The sequence below is a fragment of the Mytilus galloprovincialis genome, chromosome 10 (genome assembly GCF_965363235.1).
Source record: "Mytilus galloprovincialis chromosome 10, xbMytGall1.hap1.1, whole genome shotgun sequence".
Classification (NCBI taxonomy): domain Eukaryota; kingdom Metazoa; phylum Mollusca; class Bivalvia; order Mytilida; family Mytilidae; genus Mytilus; species Mytilus galloprovincialis.
Genome location: NC_134847.1, coordinates 83,462,068 through 83,486,726, shown reverse-complemented (window position 1 = coordinate 83,486,726; position 24,659 = coordinate 83,462,068). Strand labels below are relative to the sequence as shown.

The 24,659-nt window shown below is 31.8% G+C and overlaps 1 protein-coding gene across 6 annotated transcripts in view; it reads left to right on the top strand.

The window, feature by feature from the left end:
* LOC143048607 (leukocyte tyrosine kinase receptor-like) overlaps positions 1-24,659 on the top strand; it is a 37,114-nt gene that overhangs the window by 8,607 nt on the left and 3,848 nt on the right. The window contains exons 3-17 of one of the 6 annotated variants that reach the window (XM_076222387.1): positions 32-230; positions 4,708-4,832; positions 5,098-5,229; positions 6,569-6,715; positions 6,992-7,101; positions 7,407-7,564; positions 7,858-7,955; positions 9,119-9,226; positions 9,734-9,941; positions 18,024-18,114; positions 18,831-18,895; positions 19,829-19,961; positions 20,622-20,707; positions 22,561-22,653; positions 22,846-22,947. In XM_076222387.1, coding sequence (XP_076078502.1) covers positions 32-230; positions 4,708-4,832; positions 5,098-5,229; positions 6,569-6,715; positions 6,992-7,101; positions 7,407-7,564; positions 7,858-7,955; positions 9,119-9,226; positions 9,734-9,941; positions 18,024-18,114; positions 18,831-18,895; positions 19,829-19,961; positions 20,622-20,707; positions 22,561-22,653; positions 22,846-22,947 — 1,855 coding nt within the window. Of the gene's footprint in view, positions 1-31; positions 231-4,707; positions 4,833-5,097; positions 5,230-6,568; positions 6,716-6,991; positions 7,102-7,406; positions 7,565-7,857; positions 7,956-9,118; positions 9,227-9,733; positions 9,942-18,023; positions 18,115-18,830; positions 18,896-19,828; positions 19,962-20,621; positions 20,708-22,560; positions 22,654-22,845; positions 22,948-24,659 lie in introns of those variants that run through there. The other 5 variants (XM_076222389.1, XM_076222391.1, XM_076222390.1 and 2 more) reach the window with 5 other exon arrangements.

The window sequence follows — 24,659 nt, the reverse complement described above, 5'->3', positions numbered from 1 at the left end:
TTAAATCGTTATCTTTAAATTTATTTTTCAGGACGATATGCTCACACGATGAAAAATGAATCAAACAATTCGATGGCCTGGATGAAATCAAAAATCATATACGGCAGTTCTTATGGTTGTGAGTTGAAACTTTCCGAATGGCAGTATACTAAAGCAGTACTTATTGTTACTATAACAACGATTAACAGGTTCCGTGTAATAAAGACGCTTCTTCGGGAGCATTACAAGCGGTATGTAAATTACGTAACCGTTTCGAAGATAACGTTGATTATTTTCAGAATCTGTATATACATTGTTGGTTGTGGTCTACCATTTATCATGGGTTTAGTGGATTCTAGATAAATATGAACTTAAGTGTTTTATTGATACAATTTCACTATAATTTTTTTTTAGAATTCATCAAATCTAGAAATAAAGTATACCCCAAAAAAAACCATTAATCTCGCATATTGGTATATAAACGTTGCTTTTTGTAATATAAAAGAGTGCGTTTTGATTACAGGTAAGGTACAATGCGTGATAATTCTTAATAGAGAGGACCGACTTCAACTACATTTAGTTAAATCACACACTCAATATCTTTAAATTGTAAATTCCTGCTGTAATGTGTAGATTGAACAGTTAGTATCATACACTTAAAATATTTTGTTTTTGTACATAAAATCACAATGTTATTTGACGTCACAAATTTTCTAAACAAAAAAATTGACACTATACTCGGAAGCACATCTCTAACCAAAATGATTGGATTAACTTATAAAAGGTAATAGACTTCCAACATTATTCGGTTTTTATTTTAAAATGTCTCTAAGGGAACCTCTTCCTATAATAGTAGATATTTTATATAGCAGAAACGTTTCTTTACCGAGTGAAGATTCGAACCAATCTTAAGTTCAGTTTTAATTGGTGGAGGAAACCGGAGTGAGCGGAAAAGATCACTGACCTACGACAGGAAAACTGACAATCATAGTCAATTAAGATTGCAGTTGAGCACACCTGCGGGGTTCAAACTCACAACTTAGTGTTCCATCTTGTACATGAAAGCTTTTTACTAGTTCTTCCTTGTATTCCTATAGTAGAACCGAATACTCCTTTTTTTCTTGCAATATTGATATTGTTTTTAAGTATAATTCATCTACTAAACTAAGCAACAGAAATCAGAGCTTTCAATCTCTTTTCTATACAATAGCGCTCCAACGATATGTATTTATATTTGTTTATGTAAGGATTGCTTATCGCAACAGTATGCTTAATGTTGTAGGTTTAATCGAAAATAATTTTGAGACTTACATTTTATCTTTTGTATTTATATCAAAACATCGAATCGGTAAACTAAACAATCTTAAATATTTTAGTGTTAAAGTATTACTAACAATGATGGCAAAGTTTAACATTGTTTCACGTGTGAAACATACATCAAATCATTCCCGGTACTAAAAAAATAAAAGCATTTAACAAAAGACTAACTATCATTAAAGATTTATGCTATTTATGATTCACCACTGTTTATTGTATATCATGATTCTCTCTGATCACATGAAATATTAACGCATACAATTTCTGGATACATTTTATACAATTGTTAAACGCCTTTTGCACGACTGAAAATCAATAAGTATAATCCCAAGAGAGAAAAATTGAATAGATCGTCTCATTATGACGTTGCTAATCCACTTATTATGGAGTGGGAATGATTGCAAAAAACAACCCTGATTCACATCACTGTAATATCAGTATTCAACAAATATCGATATATCGTCGTCCTTAAAAATGAACTATAACATCATTATAGAGTAGGCAGTTAGTCCACATTGAATTTATAACACATTAATGTCGTAATAACATCCTTTGTCTTTATCAGTTTCAATATGGGTCGTACATTGACCTTAAATGGTTTTCTTTAATAAACTGTAGATCTGAATTCTTTACAAAAGTTGCTTCTTTTTAATCAATTAACAAATAATAAGTTGTAATATCTGGAATGAAAAAATATGAAAGAAACTTTGCTACTTAAAACCCCATATAGCAACAACACAAAGCAAGAAAAGATATGAAAAAAACTTTGCTACTCAAAACCCCTAATAGCAACAGCACAAAGCAAGAAAAGATATGAAAAAAACTTTGCTACTTTGACATACACATAAATAACTATTAAAAAACTATAAAAGATAAAAAAAATACCACCTTTCCAAAGGACTCAGGACGGTCAATAGTTACTACTCTACAAGTGCTCTAAACGGTTATTAGTTAATGCTCAACAAGTACTCCGAACGATAATACGTAACTGCCCAACAAGTGCTTTGAACATTTAAAAGTTTCTGAACGACAACTGCCAACAAACGATATAAAGGTTAATAGTTATGTTCAACAAGTGCTATAGACGGGTTATACTTACTGCTCAGCTCTAGGTTGTTAATAGTTACTGCTCGACAATTGCACTAGACGGTTTAATATTACTTCACAACAAGTGATCTGGAAGATTTATAGTTACTGCTCAACACATGGCATGCATGAATGTTCAACATGTGCTCAGGACGGTTTATAGAAACTGCTCAACAGGTGCCAAGTTGATAACAGGAAGTTAACCTTTGTCGCATGAACACCTGCCACATTTTTCCATTTTTTTTTAAAAAGTGTTTGCTATTAAAATATGTGTTTCTTTTTCATGTTTCAGAATCATAATCAATAAAACATTACACATTGCATAATACTGAACTAATGCAATACTTTATATACACAATTCGTCTAAAGGGCAGCCCACGGCCACTAAAGTAAGATCTGTAAATTTGCGGAAGCAACTTTTTTATTCTTCCTGGATTCGTACCCCTGTTACTGAGATATCGTGGCACCAAATCGCCTTGCACTGTGCCCGACGCACTAGACCACTCGACTACCTAGGCTCTACTGTAGTTCGGATCCCGGCCAGGGAAGAACAAAAATTCCCCAAATTGACAAATCTTACATATATATAATGTGTTTTCAGCCTTGAATCACCACATCATTCAATAACTGATGGATAACTTCTGTAATAGACAGAGAGATGGGTCCGATTACTTTCAATGTAATTGATTAAATTACAATTACTTTGTCATTTGTATGATTAAATTAAATTAACGATTACAGCATTTCTAAAAGTTTCTAATTAAATTAATGATTACATTGGCAAAGTAATCATGATTACATCTGATAACAATGAATTATAAAAAAAACATTTTGAATGATGTGAATAAATAAAAGTTTATAACTGTAGCATTTTTAGAAAGGATTAGGTTTGATATATAAAATGAAACATATAACTTCAAACCTCATCTATCTAATAAACCATGAAAGTTCACTACATACATACATGAACATTGTGTCACTGGTTTGACCCATTACACTTTATCATTAATGATCTCTGAATTATTTTGAATATACTTTATTAGCTTTATAAAGAGTTTACTGTTTGTCTTCTAACCTCTTCCAGACTTTATATGTATTTCAAGGTGAAGTTTATGGAAGTTAAAATATGGATGATATAAACATGATAAAGTAAAAAAAAATCTATGTAAAATTTCTATATAATTCTTTAGTTGAATTGTAAACAAAATGCAAGTACTAAAAATCATTGCATGTTACATGTCCAGTCCAAATACATACACAAATTTTGCTTATTTTAAACAAGAAATTTTCAAACTTTTAATTAAATTGTATTAATTAGAGAAATAATTTGAATGTCTGATTAATCTTTTATCATATATATTGTCCTACAGCTATACTCAATTGGTAACTGTAATAAAAACAAACCTTAATTGGTTATCTTCCTGTCAATTTAAAGTTGACAAAAATTAAAATATTAAAAAAAGATAAAAATTCAGAGTTAAAGAGATGTATTACTAGAATTTAACAGTTATTATCAAATATATACATGTACATCTTTTAATTGTCAATATATGAACAATATCTTTTACTAAGGCCAAAGACATATATTTGTGTTCATATGTCTCTTCTTAGGAAAATGATGACTTTTCAAGACTGTAACAGTTTATTTTTTACTGAAGTATACAAATCAATCAACATGGTTTGTAATCACATAAGCAACACGACGGGTGCCGCATGTGGAGCAGGATCTGCTTACCCTTCCGGAGCACCTAAGATCACCCCTAGTTTTTGGTGGGGTTCGTGTTGTTTATTCTTATAATAAGTTTTCTATGTTGTGTCATGTGTACTATTGTTTTTCTGTTTGTCTTTTTCATTTGTAGCCATGGCGTTGTCCGTTTGTTTTAGATTTATGAGTTTGACTGCCCCTTTGGTATCTTTCGTCCCTCTTTTATAAAGTAAACCAAACTATCTTAACATGTTAAAACTATTTATCAAATAAGAATAACAAAAAGGATAATTTCTTGACCATAAACAGTAAAATAAAATTCATTGTAATCAGAATGTAATCAAAATGTAATCAGGATTACAGGGTATTTTGAAAAGTAATTGATTAAATTAAATTACATGTAATCATATTTTTGGCTGATTAATGATTACAATGATTACTTAAAAATTGTAATCAATTACAGCTGATTAACGATTACAATTACAATTACCCTAAGTCTGGTAATAGAGTTGTCAATGGTTCAGATATATATATTTTATATATATACATGTATATGGAGTATGCAATAAACATGTATCATTGTCGATATATTACGGTGTTATTATTATTTCTTACCTTAGCAGATACTGGAATCAAACACGGATTTCGATAGGACGAATACCTGAACCATTTTATCTAAGTATAGGATTCCGCTCTGAGTATCTTGTCGCTGTTGACGACATTGTGTTATCAAACTGTGAAACGGGTAAGAGATGTATATGATATATAGTCTTAACAGTAACGGTATACGTTAAAACTTAAAGGTGTTTTTTTGTAATATTTATTTGATATGTTTATCCTTTCGTCAATGCTGCAAAATCATTCTTAAAAAGAAAGGATTTGGTAAATTTAATTAAGATGTGATAATATTCAATAGATTAGTGCTTAGTCATAAACTTTAGATAAGAAGATGAATTTTCGAAAAAAATTGAAAGCCTGATATCTTTGATGAACTATTTTTTTATCTTTAGATATACCCCCAAAGGTCTGCACAAAAACCGAATATCAATGTCATTCTGGGCAGTGTATAAACAACCATAGGAAATGTGACATGATCCAAGACTGTTTCCATGGAGATGACGAAGCTAAAGAATTATGCAATGGTAATTAAAACTTTAAGAATTTTGAAAGCTGTGTTTTTGCAAGAGAAATACAAGTGTCTTATGTCACAGAACTTGTCACTGTGTCCCTCAGCAGGCAATATCAACAACATTTTGGTGGACATCAAATGATATTTTAGGTACAGTGCTCTCACCCCAGGTGGAATTTACTGACCCCATTTATACCGTATTAGGTCACTAGCACACTATGTAACTAATATTAACTCCACCACATTTCATATGTGCATGTCCCAAGTCAAAGCCTGTGGTTAAGGGATTGTCGTTTGTTCATGAATGTCTTAAAATTAGATTTTGTTTACTTTCTTGTTAAATAAATTAGGTTTTTATGATTTCTCAAATGAATTGTTTCATAATTTTTTAATTAGGAACTATTATAGTTGACTATATAGTATGGGGTTTTCGCATTGTTAAAGACGGTCCAGTTGCCTATCATTATTGACATTCACTTCATATGAATTTCTCATTGGCAACCGTACCCTATCTCCTTTTTTATACCCCACCTACGATAGTAGAGGGGCAATATGTTTTATGGTCTATGCGTCCGTTCGTTCGTCCGTCCGTTCGTCCGTCTGTCCCGCTTCAGGTTAAAGTTTTTGGTCAAAGTAGTTTTTGATGAAGTTGAAGTCCAATCAACTTGAAACTTAGTACACATGTTCCTTATGATATTATCGTTCTAATTTTAATGCCTAATTATAATTTTTATCCAATTTCATGGTCCATTGAACATGGAAAACTATAGTGCTCGTGTACTTTGGACACATTCTTGTTATGGACGAATTACTATTTGAGAAAGAAACTAGATGACGGGCAATGACCTGAGATGACACAGAGTCCACAATACATCCAAATCGTAGTGAGATGATATGGGATGGCATAGAGTCCACACTATAGAAAAATCGTATCATTTTTGTATCATTTTGTCATATAGCTCAATTCTTTTCTTTTTCTTTTTCTAATTTTATTTTAAAGTTTTTAACAAATCATCAAAACAAAATTAACAATCTGAAGGAAAAAACATATTCCCCAGTGTTTGATTCTGTTTGATTTGGGTTTTGAACAGAACTTTTATATCTACTAATTCGTCTCTGTAAGTCTAGGTAAAAGTATATTGCGACACACTAAAACTGTTACCTTTACCCATTAGTATAGACAGTTTGTACTGTTGCACGACTAAAATACTAATTGAAAGTTCATATCAAAATATGTAATAATAAGAAGCTTTCCATTTCTAATTTTCCTCGGAGTTTAGTATTTTTTTGATTTAAGTTTTTCGGCTTCACATTTATCGGATTATACAAAACTGGTATACAATGCATTGTAGGCATAGCATCAGATTTTACCAGATGTGATTTTGACCATGGACTATGCGGTTGGAAAATTCAAAATCATTCACATAGCTGTAGATGGGAGAAAGTACAGATATCGAACATTATAATTAGCCACTTAAAATTTACGTTCCAACCGAGAGGTATATTGCTTTTTCTTGTAATGTCTTAATTTGAATCAACAAAGCAAATATTGAAATAAATTAAGACTATATTCCATTGACTTCAAGGAAGAGTTGCTTGATAAAACTTTTGTAGTTCAGCAAAGTGTTTAAAATCGTTTACCATGAATTTTTACTCTCACAAAAATGAAAGAAAAACAGAAGCATAAAATTTAAAATATTTCCATGGATTGAATATAAAACATATTGATTTGATGCCTGCAATAGTCTAACTTCATTACTTTTTTTTAATGACAGGTGAAATCTTATTTATTAATGGATCAAAGTGCAACGAAAAAGGTCATGTAGATGTAGATGTAGATATGAAAAGTCCAATTTTTCTCTCTGATGGCCATGGAATTTGCAAGGTAACTTATAATGTTATTACTTTTCTTTCATAACCACAGAAAGTGGTGTAAGAATGTTGACACACGTCAAGTGAAATTTAAATTAAAATCTAGACAGCTATTTTCATTTTGCTACTTTGATTTTTAAATGCATATATGGCTTTTAAACCTTGCTAACGTGTATTATCTCCCACCTTTAAAAAAAAACAAAATGGTATGTAAAAAAAAATATCTACAAAACAGTCAAACCAATATTTGTCTTGGGATATTTCAGCAGTTTTGGCTTTTCTATAACTTCATGATAAAAACTGAACGATCAATTTCAGATGAACTTCTCGTATATAATGAATTTTGGTATATTGCGAGTTGATCTATGTGAAATACGCAGTAATGACACCGAAGATTGTTCGAAGAGGATAGGAGTCTTTAACATCGAGAGACAATGGTTATCCACAGATGTTTATTTACCATTAGAAAAAGCGAGGTTAGTCTCACAAAGTTTACTTGAAAAAAAATCATAAAGAACCAAATTAATCACATTAACATTTAAAGGGGATTTTATCACAGTTAAGGTAGTGTGACGGTTGATCATGTATCAACATTTTTATAGTACTAGTAGTTAGAACCTTATAATAAAATGAACAGTAGTTATTGGGAAATTGATATAACAAATTGAACAATGTTAACGGTGGAATCCGTATCAAGTTTTAATGGATAAAATAATATGCGAAATTATTTTTTCTACACGATTATAAAATCAATTGTTGAATATTGCAGGTACAGAATAAGAATAAGAGGAATTATATTTGAGAACCATGAGGATCTGTTTATTGGTCTTGACGCAATATATTTTGAAGGGAATTGCTTCATAAATAGTTAGTTTTTATATTAAGATATGTTTTAGTTACAGAGATATATTTTTCATTTCGTTACTATTACAAGTAAAATCACAAAACTCCAAGAAAAGTTCCTTATCAAACGTCAAAATCAAAAGCTCAAACTTATAAAACGAATAGATAACAACTGTCATATTCGTAAAGTTAAATTCAATAAAAGTCACTAAGCATATTATTTGGTACATGTATAGGATTACATACCGGTATTCAAATTTTAAGTTTATGTGCTGTCCTTGCTGCCAGAAACAGACAATCATTGTGCTGTCATTTCGGCTAGAAACGGACAATCACTGTGCTGTCATTGCGGCCAGAAACGAGCAATAATTTTAATGCAGTTCTAGCATACCTAACAAAACATTACAACAGCTGCAAAGATTTGCCTCCTATGTCCTACGTATCCGGTCTACTATTATAACATATTGTATCGTATATTTTGTCCAACATAGCTTGCTTTTGTAATGACAATAGTTTAAAGTCAAAAGATGTAACAATCGTTACTTAAACTTATCATATATGAGAACAATTCAAACTATGTGTTATTTTTTAGCGCGAGGTATCTTGTGGTCGTCAAACCATCTTGGAAATATGTGTAGTTACTCCACATCTATCGTCTGTTTATCAATTACTTTTGACATGGAATATTTTGCATAAGTAATGGCAACTTTTTAATGCCAAGTTTTTCTTTATTGGAATAACTATTCATAATTATGCAATTGTACTCAGAATAAGGTTGCAACTCTATTTGTTCGACTTGAGATTAGTTTTCTCAAATTATAAGCCTGGTATCGTCAACTGTTTTGTCATATCTGCTTCTTTTAATTGGGAATTTCAATGTTGCACCATGTATATTTGGCATCCTAAATCTTTATTTGATGGTCTCGCATCTAAAAGATGTTTTCTAAGGTTAAAAGACGGGTGTACGTCTGTATTCCTCTTTTCCTTTATTGAAAAGTAATACTTTTGAAATTTGATCTCTGATAATACAACTTGTCATTTGGAAGAGTTGTTTCTTTACAATTTGAGTTTTAAGTTCGATCAGACGTGCCAAAATATTCTATACGTCCCTGACTTCTAGTACATAGGTAGCTGACTTCATTATGGGATATATTTGTAATATGAATCTTGTATTATTTTTTTCACAGAACTACCAGGAATCTCAAAAAAGCCTAGAACGGACAACTCTGTAGTTATAGTAGTTTCAATATTAGCTGGCATTTTAGGACTGTGTCTTATATTAATCATTCTGAAAGGTTTGTTATTTGATATTGTGAAACTTCGAAGAAATGGGTAATTCTTTTGCATAGGAGATATGTTCTACCTCTGCTTACATAAGAATAACATTAGAATATCACAAAAAAAGGGAATACACCAAAGGCAGTCGTAAGGTTAACTACCAATTCTTCCTAGCTAAGTTAATTATATATCAAGATTGGTTTGAATTATATTATTCATACGAATATATGATAAAAGAATATGTTACTTGTAACGTCTAGGAGCTTATATTTAATACACAATTGGTGCTAGAATAACAGTTTACTCATACATTACTCAAATAAGAAGGTCTACAGTGGTGTATAGGAAACATCCATTTGTTTAACAAAGTGACCTCATAAAGTTTCGAAAGTTGTTATTCTCAGTACACAGGCGTCCATTATAATTGAATATTAGGTCATCTCTAAGATGAATGTATTTTTACGGCATGTGATTCGTAGTCAAAGGACTATATATTTCATATTTATATTTCTTTATTGTTTCAGTAAGACAGATGAGTCGTAATGAAAAATCAACACAATGTGGACTACCACTATTTTGTGCATCATTGAGATCGGACGAATCGCTTGACACAATGTCTTCATTCATTGGTGGAAACAGTGTTAATTCTCCACTTTATACATCTATAGAGGAGTATGAAAAAGTCCAAAGCGATATACACAGTATTGCCAGGCATAAGTTAACTGTTCAGAGGTCTGTTTAATAAACGTTTTGTTGATGTTGTCAGCCTTGTATGGTTTGTTATTTATACCTGTCACGTGATAATTTAACCCATGCAATAACGTTTTGCCTCGTACACGTGTTATTGTAAATTATCAAGTGTAATGGGAATTTATAATTGACTAGTTATTAATGCAAAATCACGTTTTTTATTCACTACATAAGTTTTTAGTTTAGATATATTGATTTTAAAAAGTAAATTGACAAAATATAAAATTGCAATTTTTAAAACAAACCATACAGTCATATATGTATTCTTTTTATGCTCTGTGTAGGACTAACTTCCTGTATTCTTTTTATGATCTGTGTAGGACTGACTTCCTGTATTCATTATTCTCTATTGTAAGAAACTCTTTGCTTGACTGTTATTATGAACACTGCTTCTTTATTTTTTAATGTCGTTTTATTGTCTACATAAGTCACATATAATTTTATATGCATGGTTTTCATTTATTGGTATTATTATTAAACTTGCAGTGCAAGAACTACATGTATATCTATTTTGTTTATTTGCATTTTCATTTGGTATGCCTGCATTATTGGTATTTACAAAAACAGATGGGGGGTACATTCCAATTAGACAGTAAACCGACGAAAACAAATACAAAAAAGACGTCTTGAGGGCAACATACAAGTGTCATTAACAAGCCTGAATGAAAAGTGTATGTTACACAAGAAAGTAGACTCCGCCTCCTCTAAAGTAGAAATAAACTTATAAGAAGAAAAACAATGATACCTGAAATACATCACTCAATTGTACATCAACGTAAAATTATTCAGGAAAAAGACATACAAAAAATCACTGCAATTATGTTGCATACAGAGACGTTGAATTAATTAAATCGATCATCAAGTTATTAGCTATAATAAAATATTAGTAAAAAACATGCTTCTGTTCCAACAATTGCTCAAGGAATGATTCAAACAATTGCAGTTCGTTTTTAAAAAAAGGCAACCATTAAAAAAACGCAAATATTTAAACTTAGAGTAAAAACCTATTTGAATAGACGGCCTTCTTGTATGTAAATTATTAATGCAATATTACCTTGATCTTTAAACAGATATAATTTAAAACCAATTAATTCATATTGTTTCACCCACGACTATTACTGTTTCGCTTAAACATCAACACATTTGGAAGTTAGTTTAAGATGGAGTGATCCACATCATATGTTGATATTAAAATGTTCTATTTCTAATGTCAGGCACAATATCTTCGTTCATTAGGGACTGGTAATTTTCCTTCATTGAAAGCGGATACCTGGGAGATAAAACATTTGAATATGACTTTTTGTTTTATCAAGTACGAGCTTGAAGAAGAAAAATAAATTCTAAATAATATGATACGAAAACAGCAATATGTATTATCAGTGATCTTACTATGTGGAAAGGGACATAATCAGAAAACTGCAACAACTAAGACTTTTAACAATCTGTCTCTGATATTGTCGTCCGTCATGTCCAACATACTAAGAGAAGACGGTTATGACTCACACGAAATAAAATTTGAAGCCAAAAATGGCGAAACAAGAGATAGAGATACGATGCCTTGATCAAGCGTATTTTGTATTGATTCAATAAGCTTGTTGTGTAGGGAGAGGTTTGAGATCTCACAAAATATGTTTAACACCGCCTTATTTTTTGGCTTGTCCCCAGTCAGGAGCATCTGACCTTAAAAGTCTTGTATGTTTTTTAATTGTTAAAATTCGGAATGGAAATAGGGAATGTGTCAAAGAGACAACAACCCGACCATAAAGCCAAATGCCACCAATGGGTCTGCAATTCATTGAGAAAATCCCGCACCCGTAGATGTCCTTCAGCTGGACCCTAATCAAATATGTATACTAGTTAAGTGACAATGGACGTCATACTAAACTCTGAATAATGAACAAGAAACCAAAATTAAAAACCATTCACGACTAAAAAGGCTAGAAGCTCCTGACTTGGGACAGACGTAAAAATGCGGCGGGGTTAAAAAATGTTTTTGAGATCTCAACCCTTCCCCTATACCTCCAGCCAATGTAGGAAAAACAAAATTACAATTCGCACAGTAATACTCAGTTAAAGAGAAGTCCGAGTCCGATATCAGAATAGTTAACAAAAAAACTAAACAAAGAAAAGTTAACAAAATGACAATAAAACAGAAATTAACAAAAGACTACTAGCAGTTACTTACTTGCCAGCTCCAGACCTCAAAAACTGATTGAAGATTAAGTTTTCATCATATGAATATCAAACACAATCCCTCCCGGTATGGGTGTAGTATTATGCCATCATAAAATATACAGAGAAGAACATAACCTGTGTCATGCCAACAACTGGTTTTAGAATAAATGTGTTTAAATCAGATGCAATAATTGAATCAATATTAATAAAAAAAATAGGCAATCTGTTATGACCTGACAACAGCATCGTTACTATATCCCTTTTTAATAAGTTTATTTAAAGATTTAGTTAGCTGTTGATGTAAATACTGATAGTTTGTGCTTTGTAAATAAACTCATCATATATACCAGGACTAAATTTTTTTTATACGCCAGACGAAAAGAATATTACCATATAAGATTGGACGTGAAATACCTGAACGAATAAGGTATTGTTCATTTATATGTTCTGGAGTTTAGTATGATGTCCACGTTCACTGAACTAGTATACATTTTTATTTAGAGACCTCCGTGGATCGAATTTTCCCGCTGCATTTAAGATCAATTAGTGGCCTCCGGCTGTAAACTGCTTTTTGATCTGCTTATTGTATTTTAATATATTCCCCTTTTCCATTCCCAATTTTATATGATATGTGCCAGTTTGAATAATATTAAATATTAAAATTGTTCAAATATGCAATGCTCCTAATCTGAGGTATAAACGAATTGGACACCTCTCATCCCTTTCTCAAAATGATTCTGGTCCCCCTTCATATTTTCCTCAAAGCCTTCCGTTCAGGTTACAAAAATTACCGTTCGCTTGATAGAATATGATATGATAACGTAAAATAGTGTCAAAATTTCCTAATGTTACACAACATTCACGCACAGTAAATTGAATTTGTGCAAATATGGAGAATTTCCCTATTTTGAAATGAAATTTTCAAAATGTTAAGACATTGTTTAATGGACTGTACCAATTTTTAAAATGAGAACATCAAAATCTGATCAGAAATAACAAAGACATTAAAAATAAAACAAACTCATTACCATAATTGACAATTTGGCCGAACTAATACCTAGCTATTTTAATCAAGGAGAGGATGTAAGAGATTTTAAAGTGCAAGTAACTAGCGTTACTTGTTGCATCCTTCTCGCTTACGGATATCTTTGCATACATTTTATCTTTATAATACACTATATCATTAGCATATGACTGCTTGTGCAACTTCCGTTCTTCCCAAAATAATTATTGGCAAATAGATTAGAGACAAAGAAGTGATCCAATTTCTATCATCTCTGTAGGATGAATATGGTGTTGTGTCTGTTGTCAAAGGTTCAATAATATTGTTTTTTGTGTGAACATCGTACTTCATGAACTACGACGGTCTTGTATTACCCTAAGGAATAAATGAGCACTTAGATAATATAAAACTTTGATCATACGCTATAGATTGATTGCTTTGGGATACCATACGGCATATTCTGTTAATAGTGAACAAAAAGGTAAACATGCTATTTACTATTAACAAACTATACCGTATGGTAAAAAAGGAAGAAATGTATAGCATATGCTACTTTTTTAATATTGGAAAACATTGTGAATTAATTCTTCAATTTTCAATTTCACATTAGGAACAGTCACTGTGGTATGCCAGTTTGTAAAATCAAACGTTTTGATAGAAATCATTACAGAGAAATATCGAGATTTGAATTTATTCAGAAGTTCTTTAAGAGTTTTTTAAAATCCACATTGTTAATATCACAACTTGAGTACACAGTGTCACAGTATTTCTGAAGTCACCCTTTAAATGCGGACATTATTTTGTATTCTAATGATTCATTCCTTTGTACTGAGAACAGATATATGTATACAAATGCGGTAGTATACTTTGACTATTTTTGACATTTTTACATATTGTGTCTGTTTATTTTGTTCACGCATCTTTGGCAATATAATGGAATTAGATGCGACTGTCATATAAGTGAGAGATTGAGCTAGCTAGAAAACCAGGCTCAAACCACCATTTTCTACATAAGAAAATGCCTGTAACAAGTCAGGAATATGACAGTTGTTGTCCATTCGTTTGATGTGTTTGAACTTTTGATTTTGCCATTTGATTGTCGATTTTTCTTTTTGAATTTTTCCTCGAAGTTCAGTATTTTTGTGATTTTACTTTTTTGTACGACGTCCGAGTGTCAACATAATCTAACAGGTCCATATATAACATATTGTCTGAGCGAAAATCCTTAAATTACATTGTACATTATTAGATTATGTATTAGGAAAATGACGTTTAATGTTCTTTCTGTGTATTTTTAGCTCACCTGGCCCAAAGGGCCAAGTGAGCTTTTCTCATCAATTGGCGTCCGTCGTCCGTCGTCGTCTGTCGTCGTTAACTTTTACAAAAATCTTTTCCTCTGAAACTACTTGGCTAAATTTAACCAAACATGGCCAAAATTAATATTAGGGTATCTAGTTTAAAAATTGTGTCCGGTGACCCGGCCAACCAATCAAGATGGCCGGCGTAGCTAAAAATATAACTTAGGGGTAAAATGCAGTTTTTGGCTTATAACTCAAAAACCAAAGCATATAGAGCAAATCTGTTACCAAATAAATTGTTTATCAGGTGAAGATCTATCTGCCCTGAAATTTTCAGATGAATCGGACAACCTGTTGTTAGGTTTCTGCCCCTGATTTGGTAATTTTAAGGAAATTTTTGCTATTTTTGGTTATTGTTTTGAATATTAATGTAGATAGAGATAGACTGTAAATAGCAAAAATGTTCAGCAAAGTAAGATTTACAAATAAGTCAAATGTCAAAAATGGTCAGTTGACCCCTTTAGGAGTTATTGCCCTTTATAGTCAATTTTAAACCATTTTTCGTAAATCTAAGTTATCTTTTACAAAAATCTACTCCTCTGAAACTATTGGGCCAAATTAAATCAAACTTGGCCACAATCATCATTGGGGTATCTAGTTTAAAATTTGTGTCCGTTGACCAGGCTTACCATCCATGATGGCTGCCATGGCTAAAAATAGAACATAGGGGTAAAATGCAGTTTTTTGGCTTATAACTTAAAAAACAAAACATTTAGTGCAAATCTGACAGAGGGTGAAATTGTTTATCAGGTCAATTTCTAGCTGCTCTTAATTTTCAGATGAATTGGACAACTGGTGTTAGGTTGCTGCCCCTGATTTGGTAATTTTATGGAAATTTTGTTGTTTTTTGTTATTATCTTGAATATTATTATAGATAGACTTAAAACAGCAAAAATTACAGCAAAGTAAGACCTAAAAATAAATCAACATGACCAAAATGGTCAATTGACCCCTTAAGGAGTTATTGCCCTTTATAGTCATTTTTTAACAATTTTCATAAAATTGGTAAATTTTTACTAACATTTTCCACTGAAACTACTGGGCTAATCATTACAGATAGAAATAGTTGTAAGCAGCAAGAATGTTTAGTTAAGTAAGATCTATAAACTCATCACCATCACCAAAACACAATTTTTTCATAAATCCATCTGTGTCCTTAGTTGAATATTCACATAGACCAAGGTGAGCGATACAGGCTCTTTAGAGCCTCTAGTAAAATTGTATTTTGCAAGAATCATAACTTGTCGTGTGTTCTTAGCGTATGCATTTAACCGAACAAATTCTTAAATTATCCAATGACTCACTTGTAAATTTTATTTTTGTGTCCTGTGGTTGTTATGACTGTTTTGTGTTACGTCATGACGTCATAAGTATAAATTTATCAAGATTTTTTTATATTGACCAGCAATATACAAACATATTATTAATTTGTATATTTTAACTAATTTGATTCGTTCAGGGATAGTCACATGTTAAACTATATAATCTTAGGTAGATAGAAAACGGCGAAAAGCAAATAGCATATTGCACAGCAAAAACACATATTGCACGGATATGATTGATTGTTTGAAGAACACAAATATGGTCGGAAATTAGTAATATAACAATTATAGCCTATTTATGAGGTCTTTACAGATGTATCGACCCAAAGAAGTATATCGATCTCGGACTTTGTCCTCAGTCAATATACTTCTTTCAGGTCCATATATCTTTGTATCGACCTCAAACAAAGGCTCTTCTTCTTCTTCTTCTTCTTCTTCTTCTTCTTCTTCTTCTTCTTCTTCTTCTTCTTCTTCTTCTTCTTCTTCTTCTTCTTCTTCTTCTTCTTCTACTTCTTCTGAGGACAAAACGAAAATATTAATTTAAAAACAGGAACTTGTCTTTCCACTATAAATGCTCAGACTGATGTGAGCTTAGAATTTTTTTTACATTTATTTAAGGCATGACTGTATTAATTTTTCTGTCTATGAAGAAAATTACATTAAAAATGTGGTGCACACTGAATAATGCGCGTAGCGGGTTATTTTAAAAGCGGGACGAAAGATACCAAAGGGACAGTCAAACTCATAAATCTAAAACAAACTGACATCGCCATGGCTAAAAATAAAAAAGACAAACACAAAAACAATAGTACACATGACACAACATAGAAAACTAAATATAAAACAACACGAACCCCATCAAAAACTAGGAGTGATATCAGGTACTCCGGAAGGGTGAGCAGATCTTGCTCCACATGTGGCAACCGTCGTGTTGCTTATGTCATTACAAATCCGGTAAATAGTCTAATTCGGTAGGCCACATTCATGAAAGGGGAGGGGATTGTATTTACGACGCAAGGAACATATCCGATATCATTTGTGAAACGGTTATTCCATAACGGCCAACCAACTCGTGATGGCGTCCGTAAAATTTACGAAGGGTTGATTTCAACTTCACCATTTGGAACTCGTGGTTTAATAGCTTCCTTGTGACCAGTAACCCTCTATCAAGAAAAGTATGATAGGAAATGCAAGCACGGGTATATCGTATCAATTGGGAGAGATATACCCCGTATGTAGGTGCTGCTGGAATGTTGCTAGTTAGAAATGGAAAGTTCACAATTAGAAAGCTGAAATCATCTCTTTTGTCGTAAAGTTTTGTTTTCAACCGACCCTCATTGTCAATTTCTAGATGTAAGTCAAGATATGAAGCCGTCTTAACTGTATCTGTAGTATCCTTTATCTCCAATTCGATGGGATTGATGCATTCCACATAGTCACCAAATTTTGAATTTTTTAGTGAAAGAACGTCATCTATATAGCGGAAAGTAGAGTTAAAGGATACTGTTAACTTCTTATCTTTCTTCCTAAGAAGTTCCTACATTAAGTCAGCCTCATAATAATAAAGAAAAAAGTCGGCAAGTAGAGGGGCACAGTTTGTTCCCATTGGGATGCCGACAGTCTGTTGAAAAACACAAACGTTCCCCGAACGTAACAAATATGTTGTCAATCAAGAAATCAAGCATCTTGATAATATCGGTTTCAGAGAGAATTTTTTGTTTGAATCGGAGTGATTCTTTACAAAGTAAGATTTATCCCTCCATGAGACAAGATATTTGTATCTACGTTGGCCATTAAGTGTGCACCACATTTTTTATGTTATTTCGAATAGACAAAAAAAATTACAGCCATTTCTTATAATTAAATTCAAAATTCAATTTTAAACCGGAGTAAATAATGTAAATACGTTGATGATGTTACTGTCACATGGTTAAATTATGTCTATTAGCTGATAAACAACAATGTCAGCCAATCAGAAGACGCGTTACATCCAAAATTAAATTATTTTAAAATGGATAAAATACTAGCTTATCAGTAAACTGTTGTTTGTAATCATTTTTATCGTACTTTTCAACGAAAATTGTAGAATGCTACACCATATGTAATATAATAGGATATTCGTTTTGTTTCTGCGTTTATAACTTCTTCACCAAACCTTGTGTTTTCTAAAAGTTGTATTCACCGAACTTTAATTGTATAACTTCAGGTTGCTTGGTAAAGGTGCATTTGGTGAAGTATACTATGGTCTACTAGCAGATGTTGCACATTCAGAAGTACCAACCCCAGTAGCAGTTAAGGTTTGTTCAAAAACTTGTAATACACGTAAGCGTATACATAAACATATACATACATGTGGATATACAACCGGTTATTGTTGACAATTAAAAGTGGTGTTCGTTGTTTGTTGTTGACTTATGTATACCATATGATATATGTTTTTGTTAATTGTTTTTTTTTGCACCTTTTAGAACTAGCTACGTAGTATCGAGATTACTAAACTTTAGGTCGTTAATTTTCTTACACCGACATGTATGTCACTTGGTGTTTGGTGGAAAGTTATGATTTTTATGACAAATATGGAAATGTTAGAAGTTTTTTTAAGTGTTTACATCAAGCATCAAGACGCAATTCATTTTATCTAATTTGTATATGTCATTGTGATTATCCTCAGCACGCTTATTAGAAAACATTCGTAATTATGATTTTTGAAAAGACAAGCAAATGACAATATTATATGTATATGCGAATGATAAATAGTTAGTCTAATTGCATTGCGAACGATATTATTGCCATCCAAAACAGTTGTATCCGATATATACATATTTATATTTATTGTTTTTTGTTGCTTTATTCCAAAATCCCCGGAAAATGGTAATATGCATTGCAAACCAGGAATAAAAATAGACCGAACGGAAAAAATGGCAGCAAAGAAAGTAAGACTTTGAAATCTTCGCATCTCAAGATGTTTTTGTTCTGCATTGTGTACTTCAGTGTTTCATTTTCGTGATTTCAGACATTACCTACATTATGTTCAGACCAAACAAAGTTGGATTTCTTTATGGAAGCCGTCATGTTAAGGTAAGTTGTTCGCGTAATTATTCAATTAAAAGACACTTTACTTTGTGTTTAATTTCTTTATAATGATCGTTCGGGATCCTAAGTGCACCTGAAAGACTGAATTGCATGAAAAACTAAATCTTACATATTGAGAAAAGACATTCTATAATGTGTTAATTACCGCCCTGACATAACATCATAATATACGTTGATTTTTTCCCCTCTCGTTTACTTTCTACGCATCCAAAAAGGAATATAATGAAGAGTTTCTCATTAACCCATTTTGCATTCAATCATGGACGCTTTTTAAGCTTGAATCAATATATTACACAATTATGCGCACATCGAAATGTTCTTTAATAGAATAATTCTTCATTTCGAAAGTCTTTTAGGGCAATAGTGAAAAAAATAAAGACGATATAAACTAGCAATATAACGGAAGTTGTGTTACATCAACTCTATTTCGTTTTTTCGACTAATGAGGTCGTTAATAAGGCACACTTTTGTTTACTGTTGCCCTTAAAAGCTTCCGTATTAAAGTTTTAAAATAATCTGCACATTTCTGTAACTCAGTTGTTTGTAGTCTTTCTATAAACCGAGGAATTATTCAACTCTCATTAAATAATATAGTACTACTTTTTTCGTCGACCAGGAATGCATGTCTCTGTCCAACATGACCTCGTTTTCCAGTGGCATTCCACAATTCCCGCCATCATCTTTGCTCTTCCATTTACAGGACCTACTTTTTGTATAATTTATTTATTTGTTGTCATTGATATTTGCCACTGGACGTAAAACAAACCACAGTTAATTCCCCCATGACACCTATACACTTGTGTTTAAAATGATACAGAACTTGATTATGGATAAAATATTTTTGAAATAATGATTAACCACACTGATTATTAGCTTTAGAGTGAAAGAAATATAAATGAACATGAAATATATTTTCAGCAAACTAAAGCATCCAAATATAGTTAAATTTATCGGGATTTCCATCGAAGGGTCGTCTATATTACTGGTTACCGAACTGATGGACGGTGGTGATTTACGTTCATACCTTAGATGTTTGCGAACTAAGCTAAACGTAAGTGATAAGTAAAATACCCGATATAGTCTAGCATAAGTTATGTCTTATAAAATAGTGTACCGATTTAAGTACTAACAATCTATAACGACACAGAATACATAAACTGGGATTTAAACAAAATGTCGAATTAAATTTGTAGTTTTACATATCAAAATAGAGATTTTTGTTAATAAAAATTGAAATAAATGTTCTGATATCAGCGAGCAACGGTTAAAATATGTGGAAAAGCGATGTCTAGTTACATGAAAATGATATTTAAAACAAGAATGTTTATCCTTTTTAAAGCTGTAACTGAACCAAACGATGCACCAGAAGGGTGGCTTACAATAAAAAAAACCAATCATAATAAAATTTCTGCAAATTAAATTTCGATAGCAAAATGAACGTTTACTTATAAAAAACTAAGCATATATTTGACTGGTATCAGCATTAAATTTGATGAGCATCAGGTTATTTTGTAAACTAATTCTAATTCTGTAGTTTATGGAAACTTTTCATTAATTGTTGCTATATTTTTTTGTAATTGATAAATTCATTTTCCGATACTATGAACATTGTAGGCTTTTGTTAAAATTTGCTAGTGATACATTATTTAAGCTAAAACAGACAACAGTTTTTGTTTCATGACATGTAATACGAATCTGTTTTTAATCCCAGGACATAACAACCCAGGAGCTCGTTCTTCTTTGTATAGATGTTGCCACCGGTTGTCAATATTTAGAGGAACACGGGTGTATTCATAGGTAATTGTATGAAAATAGTCTTACTCTTCGAAAACATCATCTCACAAATGTCAGCAAGGACGGGCTTTAGAATTATCTTGTGAAAAATCGAACGAATTACACAAAAAAGTTAAACTAATATTAATAAAAAGTTATGACTTGTAGAAATCTCATCCCATTCGGCACACCTTGGATTGAGAGGCTGCTAATAAGGAAGCCCCCTCCCTTTTCTGAAGGAAAACAAGTTAAGTATATAGGGAATCACTGAGGAATGACTGACTTAAGTGGCAGTCGGTGGGCCCCAATTACTTATACAAGTTGCTTTATTCGCCACTGTATCTAACTTAAATTGGATCGAAAAATAAATATGAAGGTGTTAAAACGGTATCCAATGAAAGGCAATTTTCCATATCTATTCATTGACTGGATGTTTTTTGTATTGTTTACAGTACAGTAAAAGTAGTGCCATATTAATATTAACAATAATTGCATTTTACTGTAATTGATACATTTAAATCGGAACATCTCTGTTACAACCGTTTATATATGATATATTTATGATATATTTCTATTATGAAGTACTATATACGTTGAACCACAAACGTCAATATCATTCTATCGCGTAGTGGAATCAACTAACTTTGGATTCTTATAAATTATATATATAACTTATGGACTAGCTTAAATCGCGGTCTATCTCTGAAATTTATTCTTACATACTTTTGATTTTTTTAATAACCCTGTAGGCTAACATTGCCTATGTAAAATTATAAAACTGTTTGCATGCACATTGAACGACAAAGTTATGTGACGTATAAAAATTTCTGACGTCAGACACTCAAAGTATTCGTAGATAGTAGATGTGTTCTGTTAAATTGTTCCTTTTGAAATTGTTATACGATGATGACTGATGTACGCATGTTTTGACTATTTTGTTTATTGTGTCTGTTTGTTTAACGCATCAGTGTAAATACACGGATTTTGATGAGACTATCATTATAAAGTGAGAGGGTTAGCGCTATAGAACCAGGTTTAATCCACCATTTTCTACATTTGAAAATGCCTGTACCAAGTCAGGAATATGACAGTTCTCGTCCATTCGGTTTTGATGCGTTTTGTTATTTGATTTTGCCATGTGATTATGGACTTTCCGAATTGATTTTCCTCTAAGTTCAGCATTTTTGTGATTTTACTTTTTATTAATTATATAAGTTTTTTTCACAAGTTGCATACAATTGATTTTATTTGTTGAGTCAATTAGAGTATCGGTAATGTAAAACGCTGCATCTGACCCATTTCGACAAAAGTAAAATCACAAACAAACCAAACTCTGAGGAAATTCAAAACGGAAAGTCCCTTATCAAATGACAAAATTAAAAATTCATACACAATAAATGAATGGCTAACAACTGTCAGATTCTTGATTTGGTACAGACATTTCCTTATGTAAAAAATGATGGACACAAACCTAAATACAAGTTCATCAGCTTAATTTATGTACAAATACTATACATTCTAACTTAATTTTTGATATAAATCTAAATCGAATGTAGTCTAGATACGTTGCAAGTGGATTTATTAGAACCTCTCAAAATCTGCGATCTTTTTGTAAATTAAAATGTACACCATCTTGACATATTCTGTTATGCACTCTCTGCATGTGTTTTGTAATACAGTAGCCAGCAAAACAACCAACATCCGTCTATGGTTTATCGTACTAGATGGAATTCCATCCTCAATGTTATACTGTACAACTCAATCGATAGAATTCAATTGTAATCGACATATTATTTATTTGTATATTGACAACCGATATTTTAATGATTATATTTCAGTTTATGTGCATGTGTATTTTGAATGCATTTTAATTACAGAGACCTTGCAACGAGAAATTGTCTATTGTCAGAGAAAGGGTCCAGAAAAATAGTAAAAGTCGGCGATTTTGGGATGAGCCGATTAACTGGAAGGTAGATTATTATTATTTTCTTTATTGTTTAAATAAAAGGTGTCGTTTTTCCATAGGTCGATTGACTATGTGAACCTGGTATTGTGTTACAACTTTTAAAAATACGTTACATTTCCAAGCAATCAGTTTCTGTCAATATGGATAGCATGTACTAAATACTCATACTGAACTTTGAAGCCATTGATTATTTCAGAACAAATTACTACAGGAAGAAAGGTACGGCTTTAGTTCCTGTAAAATGGATGTCTCCAGAGGCTTTCATCGACGGAGTTTTCACATCAAAGACCGATGTTTGGTAAGTATTGGTTTTAAAGTACTAGAAGACAAAGGTTTAAGGATTGCAGTCTGGCTATTCTATTTCATTTTTGTATGTGCGCGAGTGATGAATTGAAGCACCATATCCCTCAATTTAAATTATGATTAAATTGCAATGCTGATAGAAACATACTAAGTCTTATAACTGTTTTCAAAACCTGATTGATTACGCTCCTAGGACTAGTTGCAATTAATATTCAATTGGTTTCTTTTAATTAAGGGAAATAAAGTGCATTTAGGCGATAGTGTCATACCGATATCGAAATTTCACTACATCAACGACATCTTTCGACTTAACCGGAATCTAAGGATATGCACTCGCTAGTTATGTGTTACATTATACTGGTCAGCCAATTTATGGTGTTACTATAAACCTGATGATGTGGATAATCCATATATATACATATATATTGTTTTATTGGTGTTACATGTATAGTCCTTGAAAATGTCAAATATATGGCTTCAATATAACAAAAAAGAAAACGATGGGTCAACAACCTCAGGCAAATCATTGCTAGGCAAATCATTATAGTAGTCAGAAACAGTGAACAATCTTAATAACTGGAACATTTATAATCCATGTATACGTATGTCATACACTTATCCAGGACTGCTTGAAAGTGTCCTACATATAAATGGATAGGATACAATAGGAAAATCGAAATCAGCCGATTTGTCGAACAGTTATGTTTCCACTGTCTAAATCTTGATATCTATCAAGATATGAACATAACCGTCTCAATTTAATTATTTTATTACTAGTTCAACGGGATAAATTCAACCGGCATAAATCCAGGTTTGAATAATTCAATAAGAGTACATCATTCATCAAGCATAATTCGAAAAATCATTTTACGAATGATTTAATGAATGATTTAATGATTGAATTGAAGAAGACTTTCTATGAAACATTTAAAAATGCAAAACAGCAACATGTGAAAGTTGCATGCGTTCCAACACAGTCTTGCATTGAAAGCTATCATACGAAAATCAATATCCATCTAGTATTAGGAAGCTGATGCTTAATAACAAGTTATCATCCTAAATATGCATGTAGTATTGGGTGCTATAAACAGTTTCGTATAAAAAAACTAGGGGTTATCCCCCGACTAAAAATAACCATGGAGGGAAACCCTTGTTTATTGACTTAATTGGTGAAAAGGTATCATGTTTTTTGTATTAAATTGTAAAAAATAGTTACTTAGCTTTCAATTTAAACAGGTTGAATGATTGAAATAGTTTAAAAATTATATTGAATATTATTGTTTTGAGTATAACACTATAAACATCCTGTTTTATAGGCAATGAAAAATGAATTTTTTTTTGCAGCTACTGTAGCTCTATTCGGAGCAGGGGACCGTACCCTGAAACAAAATATTTTGGAAAATCCGGGTTTAAACCTATAAATAAAGGCAACAGTAGTATACCGCTGTTCAAAACTCATAAATCCATGGACAAAAAACAAAATCGGGATAACAAACTAAAACCGAGGGAAACGCATTAAATATAAGAGGAGAACAACGACATAACACTAAAATGTAACACATATAGACAAAATCCCACGAGAATAACAAATATAACATATATATATAACATCAAAACCAAATACATGAATTTGGGATAGACAAGTACCGTGACACGTCTATCGCAATGTGAATTTACACTCAAAAATAAGAGAAAACAAACGACACA